Genomic DNA, 21,017 nt, shown 5'->3' on the forward strand with positions numbered 1-21,017 from the left:
TCGAAAGGCTTTCCAAATCGGGATCCACTTCTTGGGTACACACACCTTCTTCCAGAGAACGGGTAATTCCAGCTCCATCCTTCACTTGGTGAGTAATAGACTTTTTTTTTCAGCTCCCACAGGCAGACTTTGAGATTTAGACACTGAAGAGATTAAGCCTGAGGCTGTATCAAGTTGTCTAGGCCCCAAATCTTTAGCACTTGGAAAATGTAACTTCTTCTGCACTTGAGGTTTAATATTTTTACCATTAATGGCCATAATAGTTCCTTAATACTTTAAATTAAAATTTAAAAAGTTTAAACTTGAAAACAAAGGGTTAAAAAACAGGTACTTAAAAGTCTGGCCAGAGAGGTCGAGATTACAGGTCTAGATTCTACGCCATCTTGCCAAGCCCCCCAGGGCTATTTGAAAGGGCTTCACTACCTCGGATGTTGTCAGAGAACCCAGTTAAACCTCCTCGAGTGTCCTCTTTCACCTATTTAACAGGGGAAATGGCTCACCGGTTACTCTGGATCATTAAATAGAAATAACACAGGGAAACGGCATCACTCACCACATCATCGCAGGGGCAGGATCCCCCTTAAGTTGCCAGGTTGGCGATTTAAAAGGTAGGTTAGGCTGCTTTTTGAAGGTTGCAGGAGGCACACATGACCTAATAATCTCACCCGGGTCCCAGTAGGGCTGGCCGGGTCCTGCAATTCGAAAGCACCCATTGACTGAACTGGCCATTCATGACCTAATATTACTGACTGGCTCCAATCATCAGTAATAATTGGAATCATTCCATATACAATGCAAGTTCTCAGCTGTTATAAAATTATTAATACTCTGATAAAACATCAAATCTAACATCTATTTGTGTTTGGTTTTAGTTCATGTTATCTTTTATCATTTATCTTTTCAATGTTTGACCCTGCTCAGTATCATTATTAAATCTTCCACTAACATACTAAGCTTTTTTTGCAATAATTTTGAACAGTAATTATTATTTTGGTTTGATTCGCTTTGCCATACAATTTAGTTGTAACTCAAATGTTCATGCTCATTTTTTTCTCTGTAATTATTTGCAAAAAGGTTTGAATAGATAAGATAAATCCAGATTGATTGCTGAGATATTTCTGTTCTGCTACTGATAAAATTAATTGGCCGAGAATATCAAAGCATTGTGCTGTTTAACAGGGTATAGATATGAAGATTATTTGTTTCTGGAACAGATAATGATCATGCATTTTTGGGTCAACTTGGGCAGGTCTGAAAATTTGATCTGGCACAGCTGTGATTTAACCTTGATTTGTTGACATGATTTCTCTGTGTTAGTCATGCATGAGATATCATAAATCCTGTTCAATTTTATGATGGTTTCCTTGAATAGATCCACGGTGTCACTGGGGATATGACTCCGATATATCCCTTCAGATTTTTGCTACTTACCTCCTCTCTTCAGGCTCAAAGTTCAGATTTATTGTCAGGGTAAATGCATGACATCAGATCTTTTTCCTATGGGCCAGGCAGAATTTCTACTTATCGTCAGTGCAAAAAACTGTACTCAAGAAAAAATGCACATACTAAAGAAGGAAAAATAAAGAAAGAAACATATAAACCAGTGGTTCTCAACCTTTTTCTTTCCACTCACATAGAACTTTAAGTATTCACTATGTTATAAGTGCTCTGTGATTAGTAAGAGATTGCTTAAGATGGTATATGGGTGGAAAGAAAAAGCTTGAAAAAACTGTTTTAGTTGTCCCTCATTGACTCGTTATATGCAAGGTTTCAGAACTCCAAAGGAAATGGGCCAGTGGCATTTTTTTCTCAAAGTATTTCAGTAACAATTGGGTCTTGAGCAGTGATTCTCAACCTTCCCTTCCCACTCACATTCCACCTTAAGCAATCCCTTAAGCAAACATATGTACAGATGGTAGTGTAGGATGACTGTGATTGGCTGAGAGTGTAGCCAGACCTATTGGCAGGTCTTAAAGGATTGCTCCTAGCCAGACCAGGTCATTCTGGACTGGTCAACCTACTTGTGATATGCTCCAGTCTTTTAGTTAATAAAAGCCTTGGTTTGGATCAACAGGTCTTTGGTTCTTTCACACTCAGAGTTATTGTGCCCCCATACCATGCCACAATGCAGTCAGTTGGCAAACATTCCATTACATATCACTAGAAGTTTGCCAAGGTTTCTGATGTAATGCCAAACCTCTGCAAACACCTGAGGAAGTAAAAGTGCTGATGTTCTTTTTCATGATGACATTAATGGGTTGGGTTCAGAGAATGTCCCCTGGTCCTCTGAGCTGGTGACTCCCGAGAAATTAAATTTGCTCACCCTCTACTTATTTGATCACCCAATGATCACTAGATCATACACCAGTGGTTCTCCCTTCCTAAAGTCCACAATCAACCCCTTGGTTTTGGTGAGTTTGTTGTTGATGCACCATTCAGCCAAGTTTTCAATCTCCTTCCTGTATGCTGTAGATGGTGCTGTTGACGTACTGAGCCACATTGTCATAGGTGTATAGTTAGTAGATCAAGGGGCCAAGTACACAGCCCTGTAGTGCTCCAATACTGATGGAGATTGTGGAGGAGCTGTTCTTATTAATCTGCACTGATTGGCAGAGAGGAAATGCAGGATCTCGTTATACAATGGGGTACTGAGGTCCAGGTCTTGGAGTTTTCTGATCAGTTTTGAGAGGGTTATGCCAAACTGTAGTCGATAAAATGTCTCCTCCTGATGGATGCAGCTTTGTTGTCCTGATGTTCCAACATTTTGTGTAGAGTCAGTGAAAATGGCGTCTGCCATAAACATGTTGCTGTGGTTGGGAAATTGGAATGGATGCATGTTGCCGCTCAGAAAGGAGAAGATACTCTTCAACCCCAGCCTCTCAAAACACTTCACTGTGAATGTGAGAGCCGCTGGTTGGTCATCATTTCGGGAGGTTACCACACTCATCTTGGGCACCTGTATAAATGAGGCCTGTTTGAAACAGGTGGGTACCATGTCCTCAAGTTAACATCAAACTGATCCCCAATAAACCCCTAATCCTCAAAAACTATCCTCCCCAATAGACCTCAGATGTGACCCAGTTCCTACTGGGATGCAATCAGCCTTCACTAGAGGTTGTACTGGTGCATAATCCTTAGTTCCAGGGTCTTCAGTGTAGCCCTGATATTCAATTTATTTTGTCAATGGCCAAATAGTGAGGTATTTCCTGTTTTGCATCCTCATCTTCTCATTCAGTAGTAGCATTCCATTATTGGCCCAAGTTGAAACACATTCAAATAGTGGACATGTGAAATGTTCTATTTATTCAAATTTTTGGGACCTCATCATAAACAATGGATCAGCAATTATTGTTCATCCTTCATTGCAATACTGACGTTCTTTTCAGTATACTGAAGAGATTTCCAGACTGCTGGTGTGAGTTGCTCTTTCTAGATCTAAGATGATAAAGAACCCTTAATAAGTATCTTGGTGAGGTAGTATGTGATTTAGGAGGGCATCCCACAATACATGGTGTTCCAATACACATGCTTATCTTCTTAAAGGTAGACATTTTGAGTTTAGCATGTGCTTTTTGAGTAGCCGTAAAGGCAGGCTGTATTTTGTAGATAGTACCTATTGTAGACAGTATGCCCAGATGTCAGAGGGAGTGAATGTTTTAGGTGGTTGAAGGTTTTCTGGTCAAGTTGGCTGCTTTTCCCTGAATGATATGGAATATAACTTTTATCCAAGCAAATAGAGAACATTTCCATCATCATGATAGCAGCACCCCTCCATGACCATAAAATCACTGTTGGCATTCTTTTTCCACTGGGATAGCTGAATATTAATTATCTATCCATCTTTTGTGTTTATTGTCTATTTTTAATTTAATTAATGTACACTATTGTAGTTGTGTGTTTTAAAGTACCTCTTCAGCTGCAGCAAGTAAGAATTTCAGTGCATATGTTCATTGTACAATGCATATGAAAGTAAACCCATTATCACAGGATGCAGTCTCTGATCTACTCTTGTTACAGCTGGTCATGATTCCTTGCATTGACTTTTAGTTCTCCACCATGATTGATGACTGTTCATGATTTTGATCTGATGCTTTTGTTCTGTTAATAGCGTGCTATTTCCGCAGTTTTATCAAACACGCATGCAGGCAACATTATAGCCTCAGCAATTTAACACTCACTTTCAGCTTCTGTTTGCCGTGATTTGATGCTCACAGTCAAGTGGTTAATATGGTGGTCCATGTTATCCAGATTTTGCTAGAGCTCAGTGTGGTGCTGAGGGCCCACTTCTGCTCAATCTATTCTCTATCTATCTTTGGTGAAGGGCTCACACCCAAAATGTTGGTTGTTCATTTTTATCTTTGCTATATAAAGGTCACTGATGTGCAGAGTTTCTCCAACCATTGTGTTTTAAGCTCCATCTATCTCATTTTGCACAGTGAATTACCACACAACATGAAGGAGGGAGTTCTCAGTTTGATGATCTTCCTTACAGATAAATGGGAACCGTTTGTTCTTCAAGCTACAGAGAGCATTTCCTGCTTTGAAATTAAGGAAGTTATACAGGCTATGCCAAATTGGAAATCTTCTGGAGACAATGGGTTTAATGTAGAGTTTTATAAGATGTTTTATGAAGATTTGTCTCCTGTATTTATGGAGGTGCTTCAACAAATAACAGATGAGCAATCATTACCAGACTCTTTTTTCAAGAGCGATAATTGAAGTGATTCCAAAGAGAGACAGAGATCCATTGAATGTAGCTTCATATCGACCAATTTCTTTATTAAATGTAGATTATAAAATCTTTGGCTTGGCTTCGCGGACGAATATTTATGGAGGGGGTAAAAAGTCCACGTCAGCTGCAGGCTCGTTTGTGGCTGACAAGTCCGATGCGGGACAGGCAGACACGATTGCAGCGGTTGCAAGGGAAAATTGGTTGGTTGGGGTTGGGTGTTGGGTTTTTCCTCCTTTGCCTTTTGTCAGTGAGGTGGGCTCTGCGGTCTTCTTCAAAGGAGGTTGCTGCCCGCCAAACTGTGAGGCGCCAAGATGCACGGTTTGAGGCGTTATCAGCCCACTGGCGGTGGTCAATGTGGCAGGCACCAAGAGATTTCTTTAGGCAGTCCTTGTACCTTTTCTTTGGTGCACCTCTGTCACGGTGGCCAGTGGAGAGCTCGCCATATAACACGATCTTGGGAAGGCGATGGTCCTCCATTCTGGAGACGTGACCCATCCAGCGCAGCTGGATCTTCAGCAGCGTGGACTCGATGCTGTCGACCTCTGCCATCTCGAGTACTTCGACGTTAGGGGTGTAAGCGCTCCAATGGATGTTGAGGATGGAGCGGAGACAACACTGGTGGAAGCGTTCTAGGAGCCGTAGGTGGTGCCGGTAGAGGACCCATGATTCGGAGCCGAACAGGAGTGTGGGTATGACAACGGCTCTGTATACGCTTATCTTTGTGAGGTTTTTCAGTTGGTTGTTTTTCCAGACTCTTTTGTGTAGTCTTCCAAAGGCGCTATTTGCCTTGGCGAGTCTGTTGTCTATCTCATTGTCGATCCTTGCATCTGATGAAATGGTGCAGCCGAGATAGGTAAACTGGTTGACCGTTTTGAGTTTTGTGTGCCCGATGGAGATGTGGGGGGGCTGGTAGTCATGGTGGGGAGCTGGCTGATGGAGGACCTCAGTTTTCTTCAGGCTGACTTCCAGGCCAAACATTTTGGCAGTTTTCGCAAAGCAGGACATCAAGCGCTGAAGAGCTGGCTCTGAATGGGCAACTAAAGCGGCATCATCTGCAAAGAGTAGTTCACGGACAAGTTTCTCTTGTGTCTTGGTGTGAGCTTGCAGGCGCCTCAGATTGAAGAGACTGCCATCCGTGCGATACCGGATGTAAACAGCGTCTTCATTGTTGGGGTCTTTCATGGCTTGGTTCAGCATCATGCTGAAGAAGATTGAAAAGAGGGTTGGTGCGAGAACACAGCCTTGCTTCACGCCATTGTTAATGGAGAAGGGTTCAGAGAGCTCATTGCTGTATCTGACCCGACCTTGTTGGTTTTCGTGCAGTTGGATAATCATGTTGAGGAACTTTGGGGGACATCTGATGCGCTCTAGTATTTGCCAAAGCCCTTTCCTGCTCACGGTGTCGAAGGCTTTGGTGAGGTCAACAAAGGTGATGTAGAGTCCTTTTGTTCTCTGCACTTTTCTTGGAGCTGTCTGAGGGCAAAGACCATGTCAGTGGTTCCTCTGTTTGCGCGAAAGCCGCACTGTGATTCTGGGAGAATATTCTCGGCGACACTAGGTATTATTCTATTTAGTAGAATCCTAGCGAAGATTTTGCCTGCAATGGAGAGCAACGTGATTCCCCTGTAGTTTGAGCAGTCTGATTTCTTGCCTTTGTTTTTGTACAGGGTGATGATGGTGGCATCACGAAGATCCTGAGGCAGTTTACCTTGGTCCCAACAAAGCTTGAAAAACTCATGCAGTTTGGCATGCAGAGTTTTGCCGCCAGCCTTCCAGACTTCTGGGGGGGATTCCATCCATACCTGCTGCTTTGCCACTTTTCAGTTGTTCGATTGCCTTATATGTCTCATCCAGGGTGGGAACCTCATCCAGCTCTAGCCTTAGGGGCTGTTGAGGGAGCTGGAGCAGGGCGGAATCTTGGACTGAGCGGTTGGCACTGAAAAGAGATTGGAAGTGTTCTGACCATCGGTTGAGGATGGAGATCTTGTCGCTGAGGAGGACTTTGCCGTCTGAGCTGCGCAGCGGGCTTTGGACTTGGGGTGAGGGGCCGTACACAGCCTTTAGAGCCTCGTAGAAACCCCTGAAGTCGCCAATGTCCGCGCTGAGCTGGGTTCGTTTGGCGAGGCTAGTCCACCACTCATTTTGGATCTCCCGGAGTTTGCGCTGAAGATGGCTGCATGCGCGACGGAAGGCCTGTCCAGATTATAAAATAATAGCTAAAATATTGGCGAATAGACTTGCTAAGCATTTACCTTATTTGGTACATGCTGACCAAGCAGGTTTTATTAAGAATAGGTATGCTTCGGATAATATTCTTAGACTGATTACTTTGATCAATGCATCGAGGCAGTAGCCAACCAACCAATGATTGTTGCACTTGATGTGGAAAAAGCATTTGATAGGGTTCAATGGAATTTTTTTATTTAAAGTTTTAGAAAATTGGACCCTTTTTTACTGGTTGGGTTAAGGCATTATATAAAAATCCAGTTGCTAGGGTGGTGACGAATGGCCAAACCTCTTCGTCATTTGAATTATCACGTTCAATGCGTCAAGGTTGTCCATTATCACCAGCCCTATTTGCATTGGTCATAGACCATTAGCTCAAACAATTAGACAAAATACTAATATTAAAGGGATAAAAATTGCAGAAGATGAATATAAGATTAATTTATTTGCCGATGATGTATTGATATATTTAACACATCCAGAACAATCTTTGAAACATTTGCAAAAGTGTCTGGAGCAACATGGAGTATTGTCTAGGTATAAAGTAAATTGGGATAAGAGTGAAATATTTCCAATCTCAGGTGGTGATTATAATTATTGAAGAAGATTAAAGTGGATTTGAATAAGTGAAAAGATCTCCCATTAACATTAATGGGCCAGGCAAATTGTATTAAGAATAATATCTTTCAATGTATTCAGTATCTCTTTCAATCGATTCCATGTTCACTTCCAAAAGTATTTTTTCAGGATTTGAATACAGTGGTAAGGAAATTTTTGTGGAAAGGTAAGTTAGCTAGGGTAGCATTACAGAAACTGACTTGGAAATATGCCTTAGGAGGACTTCAACTGCCTCATTTTCAGAATTATTACAAGGCTGTACAATTAAAAATTGTAAATACAAATTTTACACAACCTCCTAGTTGAGCTAAAGTTGAGTTAACTAGTATTTCTGAGTTTCAGTTTCATCAATTTATATTTAAGTGAAATTCTTGTTTATAACAGGGACATAATATGCCTGTTTTAAAACATTTATTAGGGATTTGGACTAAAAGGAATATTATTATAGGTTCGAGGGGTAAATTTGTGACCCAAACTCCATTATATCAAAATAGAGTTATTCCTTTCTCAATGAATAATATTTATTTAAAGACTTGGGACTCTGAGAGTATAAAGGTGGTCAAGGATTGTTTTGAAGGACAGTTTATTTCTTTTAATCGACTTACAGAAAAATTTGGAATACCATTTAATTCTTTATTTGTGTATTATCAAGTCCGAGCTTTGGTCAGGGATCATTTTGGAAGAGAAATGAAGCTACCTGAATTAACAAAGTTTGAGTTTTTGATTTCACATACACTAAAAAATGATTTTATTTCTGATATGTACACTTTGTTACAAGATAGTATGAATAAACCGAATTTAAATAAATCTAGAAATAAATCAGAAGATTTATCTTATGATATACTCAGGAAGATTGGGAAGTTATGTGTCAAGATGGGATGACTAAACTGCTTAATGTAAAATATAGTTTAGTTAATTATAAATTTTTACATCAGCTATATTTGACTCCTGAGAATTTGAAAAGATATGGATTTAGTAATTTGGATTTATGTTTTGGATGTGGATTACATATTGGAACATTTTTACATGCAGTTTGGCTTTGAGATAAAGTTCAACCATTTTGGGGGAAAATTAGAGTATTTTTTGAAAAAGTATTTAAAATTAAATTGCTATTAGACCCAGATATTTTTTTTTTTGCTGGGTTATACTGTATCTTTGACTGGTTTGGGGTTGGACAAGTTTCAGATAGTTTTTGTTAGTTTAGCATTGGCAGTAGCATGGAAATGTATTGCGATTACTTGGAAGGATAATGTAGGAGTAGATATAGCTCATTGGCATAATGAATTGAGGTGTTGCATTTATATGGAGAAAATAACATATAATTTGCATGATAATTATTCTTTTTTTGTCCAGATGTGGTCACCCTATTTGGAATGTATGGTGTAGAAATATCTTAAATCCTTTTATTATAAGTTTGTGATATCACACATCAATGTATGTAATTCATTGATATATGCTTTTTGTTGCTCCCCTTGCAGGTGGAGGGAGGGGGTTGGTTTGATTTTTTTAGTTTATTTTGCTCTTATTTTTATGTATTATTTCTTATGTATTTTGAAAATCTTAAATAAAGTCTTTTTTTTTAATAAAAGAGAGCATTTCCTGCAGAAATGTTGAAAATGCTGAATCTGGAGGTGAGTGATCAGTGGTGATGTCACTGTCACATTTGATGATGGACATTTAAACTCTCCACCCAACCATTTTCCGTGCCCTTGCTACTTTCAGTGCTTCTGCTGTTTGATGTTCACTTGAAGGAAGACTGATTCATCTTCTGCATAAATATAGTTGTCAGTGATAATTAGGATTTTTGAAATTATATGCCTGAAAGGTGTGATTCTGCAAGAATGAAGATATCTGGCTTCTCTTTGACTTAGCTTCTCCAATTCTGGCATGCTTTCAGAAATTTGTGAGGATTTGGTGTCCTTCTTTTATGTCTGATGCCTTGGGTCAGTACCAGGTTGTTTGCCAGGTTTTATTCTTTAGCCCCTTTCACACTTGTAAGTGATCCCAGGATTCAAACGGCAAGCATCCTTGAAAGTGCTAAGTGTGAAAGCAAAATCAGCTCAACGCCGTCGTCAGATGATGTCATCTCATGACGGGAATTGACAGCCTCGACCCCTAGTACAATCATGAACATCTGCAGATGCTGGCATCACAATCAGGCAAGTGTGAAAGGGGTAATTGCACTGTGGGATTGAAATACCCAAATATTTGACTGAATGCAGGAAAAATTTTTTAAAATGAAGGTATAAACCTTGCCATGGAAGAGAGAAGAAATAAATAGCAATAAACAGCAATAAGTAGCTGTAGAGCTCGTCGAAAGAACCAAAGACTTGTTGATCCAAACCAATGATCCGACCTGGCTAGGGACACAACCCTTTAAGGCCCAGACAATAGGTGTGGCTTAGCTCCCAGCCAATCGCTGTAAGCACAGTCTAGATACAGTAACTATATACACTATGTACATTGGTGATAGATCTGTACTATCACATTCACCCCTTCTTGGAGAACTGACCCTGGGAAAAAAAACCAAAAACGAGGGAGAGAATGAAAGGAAGGGGTAGGTCAAGGACTGTAGCGGTCAGGGGGTCTGACCATCCGGCGTGACTGCCGTGGTGCCGGGATTGGGGTCGCTGGAGTGGTGTCGCCAGCGGGCTCGTCGGGTGCGACTGCTCCATCGCTCAATTCCCCAGTCGTGTTGTCGGCAGGGTGGCCCGGGTCATTGGGGTGCTGTTGGTCCTTCTGTTACGGCACGGGGCCTGGAGAATAAAGAGTTGGGGAAGGTTGGGTTGGGGGGTTTGCTGGGTCTACCGCGTCCTGAGCTAGGTCCCACACCGAAACAGTGTCCTCCCGCCCATCTGGGAACTCAACGTAGGCGTAATGTGGGTTCATGTGGAGTAGAGTCACTCGGTCGGCCAAGGGGTCGTTCTTTGAGTGCAAGACGTGGCGTCGCAAAAGGACGGGGCCAGGGACGGTGAGCCATGCCGGTACAGTGGTTCCTGATTCGGATTTCCTCGGGAAAAGGAACATCCTTTCTTGGGGGGTGGCATTTGTTGCAGTACATAGGAGGGAGCGGATGGAGAGTAAGGCACTAGCGAGAACCTCCTGCCAGTGAGAGGTGGGGAGACCTTTAGACCGGAGAGCCAGTGTAACCAGTCTCCATATGGTGACATTCTCCCTCTCGACCTGGCCGTTACCGCATGGGTTATAGCTCGTGGTCCTGCTTGAAGCAATACCACACTCCAGAAGGTACTGTCGCAGCTCTGCACTCATGAATGAGGACCCCCTATCACTGTAGATGGAATTGGGGTACCCGAAGATGGTGAAAATACTGTGAAGGCCCTGTATCACTGAGGTGGCAGTGGTGTCTGGGCAGGCCACAGCGAATAGGAAGCGGGAGTACTCGTCGATGGCTGTAAGGATGTAGGTATTACGGTTGGTCGACGGTAGGGGCCCCTTAAAGTCTACGCTAAGACGCTCGAAGGGGCGGGTGGCTTTGATAACATGGGAGTTATCCGGATGGAAGAAGTGGGGCTTGCATTCAGCGCACACCGCACAGGCTCGGGTCATGGAGCGGATCTCCTCGACTGTGTAGGGTAAGTTGCGCGCCTTGACAAAGTGAGCAAACTTAGTGACCCCTGGATGACAGAGCGCCTCATGGAGTTTCCATAGTCTGTCCATCTGTATGCTGGCGCATGTCCCCCTGGAGAGCGCGTCAGGCGGGTCGTTGAGCTTACCAGGCCGGTACAGGATGTCATAGTTAAAGGTGGAGAGTTCGATTCTTCATCTGGCGATTTTGTCGTTTTTTATCTTACCACGCTGGGTGTTGCTGAACATGAAGGAGACTGCGCGTTGATCAGTCAACAGTGTAAAGCGCCTCCCAGCGAGCTAATGTCTCCAACGACACACCGCTTCAACTATGGCCTGGGCCTCCTTCTCGATCGAGGAGTGTCTACTCTCCGAACCCTGGAGGGTTCTGGAGAAGAAGGCTACAGGCCGACCGGCCTGGTTCAAGGTGGCTGCCAGGGTGAAGTCGGATGCATCACTCTCGACTTGAAACGGGACAGACTCATCGATCGCGTGCTGCGTCGCAGCAGCGATGTCGGATTTGATTCGATCGAAAGCTGCTGTGGCTTCGGTCGAGAGTGGAAAGGAGGTGGTCTTGATAAGAGGACGCGCCTTGTCGGTGTAGTGTGGAACCCATTGGGCGTAATACAAGAAAAGGCCCAGGCAACGTTTGAGAGCTTTCTGGGTATGTGGGGGGGGGGGTGTCCATTAGGGGACGCATGCGGTCAGGATCTGGCATGACTATCCCGTTCTCCACCACACAACCTAGAATAGCGAGTCATGTGGTCCGGAAGACATACTTGTCCAAATTGTAAGTCAGGTTCAGCCGACGGGCAGTGTGCAGAAATTTGTCTAGGTTGGCGTCGTGGTCCTGCATGTCGTGGCCGCAGATGGTGATATTGTCCAGATATGGGAAGGTAGCAGTTAGCCCGTTCTGGTCCACCATCCTGTCCATTTCCCGCTGGAAGACCGCGACACCATTCGTGACCCCAAATGGTACCCTGAGAAATTGATATAGCCGCCCATTCTCTTCAAAGGCCGTGAATGGTCGGTCCTCGCAGCGGATGGGGAGCTGGTGGTAGGCCGAACGTAGGTCAATAGTGGAGAAAATGCGGTATTGGGCGATCTGGTTCACCACATCCGTGATGCGTGGCAGGGGGTACGCATCCAGGAGCGTGAAGCGGTTAATGGTCTGGCTATAGTCCACCACCATCCGTAGTTTTTCCCCATTCTTGACAACCACCACCTGGGCTCTCCAGGGGCTTGAACTGGGTTCAATGATGCCCTCATCCAGCAATCTACGCACCTCACTCCTAATGAATTGCTTGTTTTCATAACTATATTGCCGACTTTTGGTGGCCACAGGCTTCCAGCCAGGGGTGAGGTTTGCGAAGAGTGCTGGCGGGGCAATCCGGAGTGTGGAAAGGCCGCAGGATTGGCCCCGGGGCACGGGGGCGGGTTGCTCGGGTGCTTCAGGGGTGGGGCGATGGCAGACTGAGAGGGGAGCGTGGGGTCCCCCAAAGTGTAGGGACACCATTTGGAACTGACACTGGAAGTCTAATCCCAGCAACACTGGGGCGCACAATTGGGGAAGGACGAATAATTTGAAGTGGGTGACCATTACGGCCTGTACTTCCAGCATGGCGATGCAATACCCCTTTATCCCAGTCGAGTGCGACCTCATCGCTAATGAGATCCTCTGGGTAGTGGGGATAATGTCAAGTCCCCAACGGAGAGCCAGATCTGGCTGGATAAAACTGTCAGTTGACCCAGAGTCATATAAGCAATTGGTGTAGTGTCCATGCACTTTAATCAGTTCCATTGCTCTGGTGAGGGGATGAGAGCATTGCTGGTTTAGTGTTATTGAAGCAGTTGACAGGGGAGTTTTGCGCGATGACGTCATGCAACGGGATGACGTCACGCAACGGGATGACGTCACGCAACGGGATGACGTCACGCAACGGGATGACGTCACGACATGGGATGATGTCACGACACGGGATGACGTAGTCAACGCTCGAGGAGCAGGTTGGAGGACCTCCCGGAAGTGCTGTTGTGGCGGCATTGGCGGGTGAATGGTAAGTAGTGGGGTTTGTAGTTGCTCGCGATTGGCATGGGTAGGTCGTTGGTCGCGGCGGTCGGGCCCTGGCAGTCATCGGCGATGGACGCTAGGGTGAATACCTGGTTGGGCACGGGGGTGGCCATGGCGGCGGCAGCAGCAGCGGTAGCGTCGGCCCCGGGGGTGGCTGTGGTGGCGGCAGCAGCGGCGGTAGCGGCGGCCCCGTGGGTCCCTGTGGCGGCGGCAGCAGCGGCGGTAGCGTCGGCCCCGGGGGTGCCTGTGGCGGCGGCAGCAGCGGCGGTAGCATCGGCCCCTGGGGTGTCTGTGGTGGCGGCAGCAGCGGCGGTAGCGTCGAGTGTTCCGTACGGGGGCGAGAGGCAGGCCAACACCATGGTTGCGAGGGTGGGCTGCCGCTTCCGGGTTCGGCGTCTCCGTGACGTCAGGCGTTGCCATGCAGGGGTGCCCTCGCTCTCATTGGACGAGAGCTCTGGGGAAGAAGAGTTTGAATGGGATAGTGGTGATTGGGCTTCACACGAGGCACTGTGTTTGCTGGCGGCCATTTTAGACCTACAGACTGCAGCAAAGTGGCCATTTTTAAGGCACTTCTGGCACTTGGCTTTTCTTCTGGACACTGGGGCCTGCTGTGCTTGTCCCTCCCGCAGAAATAACATTTCGGGTTCGCACGGGGCAGGGTAGCAGCAGCCGACAGGCCGTCAGTATCTCGGGGGGTGGTAGGGTAGTAGGGCACTCTACTCACATCAGAACGAGGGGTCCAGTCCCTAGAGAGCTCGGTGGACTTTAAGGCTGCATCCTCCATTGTGATTGCAATCCGGGCCACATCCTCTAGTTTTTCTACCCCTTGTTCGAGCAAGCGCAGCCTCACTTCATTCGATCGGAGCCCGGCCACATAGGCATCCCGGACGAGATCATTTGTGATCTCGGCAGCAGTTTTGTCCACACAGTTACAGTCCTTGCCCAATGCCTTTAATACTTGTAAATATGCCCTGCTGGACTCACCGGGCTGTTGCTTCCTCGACGCAAGCACGAGCCGGGCATGAACTCTGTTCACCGGTTGATTATACAGTCCTTTCAGTACCTTTATGGCTGCTGTGTAAGTGGTCTCATCCTGGATGTTCTCGTAGACTCTCAAGGACACCATAGACAGCAATGCTGTTGGACGCTGGTTATCCTCCTCCACCTCAATGAGTCTCAGGAAGTTTTCAAAGTTCAGCAGCCAGAAGTTAAAGGCTTTGAAGGCTGTAGCTGACCGTGGGTCGATATCAGGTTTTTCTGGCTGAGTTAAACGCTCCAACCCTTTCAAAAAAATTCTTTTGCTAATAAAATTGTAGAGCTCATCGAAAGAACCAAAGACTTGATGATCCAAACCAAGGCTTTTATTAGCAAAAGACCGGAGCTCTTCACAGGTGGCCGACCAGTCCGGAATGATCCGATCTGGCTAGGGACACAACCCTTTAAGGCCCAGACAATAGGCGTGGCTTAGCTCTCAGCCAATCGCTGTAAGCACAGTCTAGATACTGTAACTATATACACGATGTACATTGGTGATAGATCTGTACTATCACAGTAGCAATAGCAGACAATTTTTAAGCAGGGTGGGAAAATTGGTAGCGCTATAGCGCACTATTTTTAAAGACCATAGGGAAAAAAGCAATGGCGGACCTGACTTCCCAGAATGCCATGCGGCAGAGAAACCCCTCTATGAATGCTCCATGTATGCAGCTGGGCATACAGCCCTTTCTCAGCCACATGGCATTCTGGGAAGGCAGGTCCACCATCACTTTTTCCCACAGTATTTATAAATTGTACGCGATAGCGCTACCAATTTTCCCACTGTTTAAATTGTACATGATAGAGCTACCAACTTTCCCATGCTATATAAATTGTGTGCTGTAACACTACAAACTTTCCCACGCTATATAAATTGTATGCTGAAGTGCTCCCAACTTTCCCACGCTGTTTAAAAATTGTCGTCTATTACTATTTATTGCTCGCAGGTTTCAATAGCCCATATAAAGTTTATATAGGTCGGGTCAACAACAACAGGGGCACATACTGTGCTGAACATAAAGCTTAATTATGTTATAATTAAGCATGATTAATTTTGTTCAAATATAAGATCATAATACATTGATCAGGATTTAGGGCAGGTCCACCATCACTCAACGTGTCATGATGTCACCAGTAGAAGGTAGAACATTCCTAATCCCAGGAATGGCTCCTTGCATTCAGTGTCCCAGTTAAGAGTGGTTAAGTGTGAAAAGCCAAATCCCCATTCCTATCCTGGGACACTGAACGGCAAATTTAGTTGGATGCAAGTATGAAAGGTTTCCTCGTGGTAGTTTGGTACAATTAAGTGTCATGCCAGTCCATTCAATTTTCAGGCATTTTTTTTGTCAAATCAAAAATTGTCTTTCAAATAGCTTAAATTGTCCTGCCTTTTTCATATTGCAGATGAGGAATGCAGAATATGAATTCAGACATATCTCATTGGTTACTTTCATTTACCATTTAACGGGTTCAATTTAAATTTCTCGTTCAAGTCCTAAACTCATTTTGAAACTGCAACTCCGTAAATGAATTACTGTAACAAATATATAAAAATGGAATGAATTTCACATTTGAAATCTTTCATTCCTTTACATTTTGCTGTGGTATTCACGATTTGTCAAAAAAATGCCAGAAGATAGATATTGTATTATCAATCTGCATTACACTGACATTTAGGGAATAAATATGCTTTCACTATTTTAATCATGATTCACTTATTTCTGGTAATTTCCTGCTCTGTGATTTAACATTATATATTTATCTTTGAAGTACAAAGTTGGTGTTTACTATGGATTTATAGAATTAGAGAATTCTCGGAATGGAAACAGGCCCTTCAGCTCAATTGGTCCTTGCCGTGCAAGTCCCACTTGCCGTGCAAGTCAAGTTTATTGTCATCAGATTGTACAAGTACAACCCGACAAAACAACGTTGCCAGTCCTCACTGGACAAATATGGACATGCAGAAATACAACCAGCTATAACACATTTACAGACGAACAATACATATGCAGGACAAGTATTATAGCTATAAAAATAAATAAATATTGTTTTGTACATATGAAAAGTCTCAGATGGTTAGTGTGAGGAGTTCCTTTGGTCGTTCAGCGTTCTCACTGCCTGTGGGAAGAAGCTGTTCCTCAGCCTGGTCGTGCTGGCTCTGATACTTCTGTATCTCTTCCCTGACAGGAGCAGCTGAAAGTCTTGGTCTGTATCCCTCTAAACCTTTCCCATCCATGTACATCTTTAATGTTTTTCAAATGTTACAAATGTTCCCACCTTCACCACTTTCTTTGGCTGCTCATTCTTTACACCCACCATCATCTGTGTGAATAAGATGTCCCTCAGGTCCCTTTCAAATCCTTCTCCTCTCACCCTAAATCAATACTGTCTAGTTTTAGATTCCTCTATCCTGGGAAAAAAGATTAACGTGAGTATTTAACCTTATTTATGCCCCTTGTGATTTTGTCTACCTCTGGGCCACTTCAGTTAACAATCAGCTAAATTGTTGTGGGTCTGGCTCTAATTTCAGTCAAAAAGGATCAGGATTTATAACCTTTATTTGAAAGAAAATATATTTTTCAGCATTTAGTTTCATAGTGACTTTTATTTATTACAGATTTACTTAAATCTTGATATTCAAATTCCCCACTTTACTTGGTTAAATTCAAACGCATTTCTCCAAGTTATTGATCATATTGTTGGATTATAAATCCTGTAACACCAATGGAGGTTTTTCACAAATTTTTCTAGATTGTTGTTTCAGGTGACCATTGTCCCACCCACATGAATGGACTCTGACTCTATTAAGAATCCTATATCACAGATGGCGATCAAAGTGATCTTGGATATAATTGATTAAAGGAAAGATTGATTCTTTCCACCATGCATGTAACAAGGATCCTTTGTTTCACATTGCTGAAATCTGTTTCTGCTCTGTTCACATTTTTCTCACGTTAAAGGACATTGCAAAATTTTAATGTCACACATCAAGTTCTGCCATTCTACTGGCTCTTTTCAAAGGCTACTTTATAGCAAACACTTAAATTTGTTCCTTGGCTCCTGATCCTATAGCTGCTCCAGGAGTGTAAAAGGATGACAAATCAAGGAAACTCTACAGAGTACCTTGAAGTACTGTCACAATCACTGATGTGTCAACACACCATTTGCTGAACCATTCAGCACTGTTAGGCAGTCAGTTATATTCCCCGTCTTCAGTGGCACTTTTCAGTGGCATGCCAGTTTGTTAACTGGGGCTATTTTCCATATATTTAATTAAAGGTTACATGCAAATAAGGTTCAGGCCTTTCAACACTAACTTTGACTTAGCAGCATATCTTACTCCACTGAATTTGTATCTCTTTATGGTAAGAAAGATTTGCTTTAACATATAGTCTTTCATGATCTCGAGATAGTTCAAAGTGCTTTACAACCAAAGAAGATATTTTGATATGAAACCAATGGATTGTGTTGGCGCACATACACGCATGGTGAACTGGCCCCGCTTGTAGGGTTGCGTGGTGGGGCAGCCAAGAGAAGATGGCGCCGTCGGCAGACTTCCTTGCCTTGTGGCTTTAGCCCAGCGTGTGCTTTAGGCAGACATGATGACATCACCGCCCGCATGGGGGCGGAGCTCATGCTGCCCTTAAAGGGCAGAATTTGAAATAAATGGTTTTGAGAACCTCCAACGTGGTGGTTGTGAGTCTCCTTCATTGGAGCTGCAGCTACATTGGTGACCGCGACGAGTCCAGATGTTTTTCTGGTCTCCCAGCATGGATTTCGCAGAGATCAATGCTGTCGCAGTGAAACTGCCCCCCCCCCCCACTTTGGTCACATCGCCCACGTACATGGTTCAGGCAGGTGGAGGTGCAGTTTCGCCTCAGAAACATTTCTTTAGATGCCAGAATGTTTTACCACATCGTGAGTGTACTCGATGAGGAGACCGCAGCCAGAGTGGACAACCTCATCCAGAAACCACCGGAGGATGATAAATACCCTGCCCTCAAGAACCTCCTCCTCGGCACATTCAGTCTCTCCCCACAACAGCATGCCTCCAGACTCCTGCATCTGGACAGGCTAGGAGACAGAACACTGTCAGCCCTGATAGACGAGATGGTGGCACTGGTGGAGGATCACAAGCCCTGCTTCCTGTTCCACCAGAGCTTCTTGGAGCAGATGCCCAAAGACATTCAGCTCCTGCTGGCGGACGAGGACTTCATGGACCCACGGTGAGTTACGGCCTGAGCAGACACCCTCTGGCAAACCAAAAGGGAAAATGAAGCCACCCTCGGCAAGGTCACCTGCCCAGGTCCCAGCCGGTCACAGCCCCCCCCCCCCCCCCCACAAGCAGGAGGAGCACCACCCCACCTGGTGCTTCTACCACCAATGCTGGGGGACTCAAGCTCATAAGTGCAGACAGCCCTGTACCTTTCAGGGAAACTACTCGGCTAGCTGCCGTTGATGGCTGCAGTGGCTGACTACACAAACAGCCTCCTGCATGTGACAAATAAGTCCACTGGCCTGCGTTTCCTGATGGACATCAGAGCGGATCTGAGTGTCTTACCCCCAACCACCCTCGAGACCTGCACCCGAGCATGGGGTCCCACCCTGCTGGCAGCCTACATTTCTGTCATCAAAACCTTCGCACCCACAGGGTGCAGATCCAGATTTGGAACGACAAGTTCTGCTGGAGGTTCTTGCTGGCCTCAGTGGGTACTGCACTATTGGGGGCCAACTTCCTCAGAGCACATGGCCTGCTGGTGGATGTGAAAGGCAAATGACTAGTCAAAGCTCGCACTTTCCACTCAGTCCACCTCAATGCCATGGAAGCCTGCAATCCGGAGATAGCCACCATCACTGCTGCCAGGGAGGAGTATTCCAGCATACACAAAGAGTTCCCCACCATCCTGAAGCTGCATTTCACCACCGCCATGCCAAGCACAAAGTCTATCACCACATCTCCACATAAGGCCCCCCACTACATGCCAAGGCCAGGTGACTACTGCCTGAGAAGCTAAAAGCTGGCCAAAGAGGAGTTCTCCCACCTGCAGGAGTTGGGGATCATCCGCTGGTCCGACAGTCCCTGGGCCTTCCCTCTCCACCTGGTCCCCAAGTCTTCTGGGGGCTGGCAACCCTGCAGGGATTATTGATCCCTGAACGATGCGACTATGCGGGACAGGTATCCCATCCCGCACAATCAAGACTCTACGGCAAACCTGCACGGCGCCCAGGTCTTCTCGAAAGTCAACCTCGTAAGAGGCTACCATCAGATCCAGGTCCATCCGGAAGACATCGGTAAGACTGTGATTGTCACCCTATTCGGGCTGTTTAAATTCTTGCGGATGCCCTTCGGACTTAAAAACGCGGCCCAGACTTTCCAGCGCCTGATGAATGAGTCGGCAGCGACCTGGACTTTGTGTTCATATACTTTGATGACATTCTTATTGCCAGCCATGACCACGAGGAGCACAAGGTCCATCTCTGCACCGTTTGCCCCTTTGAGAGTTTAGCCTCATGGTCAACATGGCCAAGTGCAAGTTCAGCAAGCAGACGCTGCAGTTCCTGCATCACACCATCTCGGGCGACCTCCAGAGCTCAAGTATAGTGCCTTCAACAGGGAAGTCCTGGTCCTGCACCTGGTCATCCGATACTTCCGGTACTTACTGGAGGGCAGACTATTCACTGTGTTCACCGATCACAAGCCACTCACACAGGCCCTCGCAATGGCCAAAAATCCCTGGTCGGCCAACCAGCAACGCCACCTCTCCTACGTGTCGGACTTCACCACTGACATCCAGCACAAGGCAGATAGAGATAATGTCATGGCGGATGCGTGCTCTTGACCAGCAATCCACAGCCTCACCCCCAGCCTAAACTAACCCAGTTGGTGCAGGCACAGAGGGAAGACGCAGAAACAGAGTCCCTCCTTACTGCCATTACAGGGCTCCGCCTTCAGGACATCCGTTTTCCAGGTAGCCCAGACACAAAGCTCTATGATGTTTCCACCAGTTCGCCGCATCCAGTAGTCCTGCCACAGTGGAGGTCACGGTCTTTCAGCATGGTCCACGATCTAGCACACCCCTCGGTCAAGAAATTGGTGTGGATGGTGGCAGAGCGGCTTGTGTGGCACGGGCTCAAGAAGGAAGTAGTCTAAATAGCAGGGAGCTGCACGCAGTGCCAGACCTCCAAGGTCCACCGGCATACGGCCCCGATTTAACAGTTCGACCCAGCGGTCAAAAAGTTCCAGCGCATAAATGTTGATATCGTGGGCCCACTAACAGTGTTCAGGGAGGTGCGCTGCTTGTTGATGGTAGTTGACTGGACCATGAGTTGGCCGGAAGCCATCCCCATCAAGGACACTTCCACCAAAACATGTGCCAGTAACTTGCTTGCTCACTGGATCGCCAGGTTCGGAGTCCCGGTGCACATCACTAACGACAGAGTCGCCCCATTCACCTCTGCCCTCTGGACACAGTTGGCGAGCCTGCTGGGGGTTAAGCTCCACCTCACCACAGCGTATCACCCACAAGCTAATGGCCTGGTGGAGCAATTATACCGCCACCTGAAGTCGGCCCTCATGGCCCGCCTCACTGGTCCCGGATGGGCAGACGAGTTGCCCTGGGTCCTCCTCAGCATCAGGACAGCTCCGAAGGAGGATCTGCAGGTATTGTCCACAGAGTTGGTGTATGGTGCCCCACTGTCGTTACCTGGTGAGTTCTTCGGCCCAGAAACTGCCTCCATGACTGACCACCC

At 45.7% G+C, this 21,017-nt stretch overlaps 1 protein-coding gene across 1 annotated transcript; it reads right to left on the bottom strand.

The window, feature by feature from the left end:
• Window positions 1-373: 373 nt before the first annotated feature.
• On the bottom strand, window positions 374-13,591 carry LOC138753093 (outer membrane protein H.8-like). The gene is made up of 2 exons (XM_069915683.1): window positions 13,322-13,591; window positions 374-475 (listed from the first exon to the last, which is right to left on the bottom strand). Exons 1-2 carry the CDS (start codon window positions 13,589-13,591, stop codon window positions 374-376), a joined length of 372 nt encoding a protein of 123 aa, XP_069771784.1.
• Between the last annotated feature and the right edge of the window lie 7,426 nt (window positions 13,592-21,017).

This window comes from Narcine bancroftii, chromosome 2, assembly GCF_036971445.1.
Source record: "Narcine bancroftii isolate sNarBan1 chromosome 2, sNarBan1.hap1, whole genome shotgun sequence".
NCBI lineage: Eukaryota > Metazoa > Chordata > Chondrichthyes > Torpediniformes > Narcinidae > Narcine > Narcine bancroftii.

What these genes read in the sequence shown, in the direction of transcription:
- LOC138753093 (XM_069915683.1), bottom strand. Translation starts at nt 13,591, where the DNA reads ATGGTGTTGGCCTGCCTCTCGCCCCCGTACGGAACACTCGACGCTACC. An exon ending in CCACCCCCGTGCCCAACCAG is followed by an intron (nt 476 to 13,321) that starts GTATTCACCCTA and finishes CCTGTTAAATAG; the next exon opens with GTGAAAGAGGACACTCGAGG.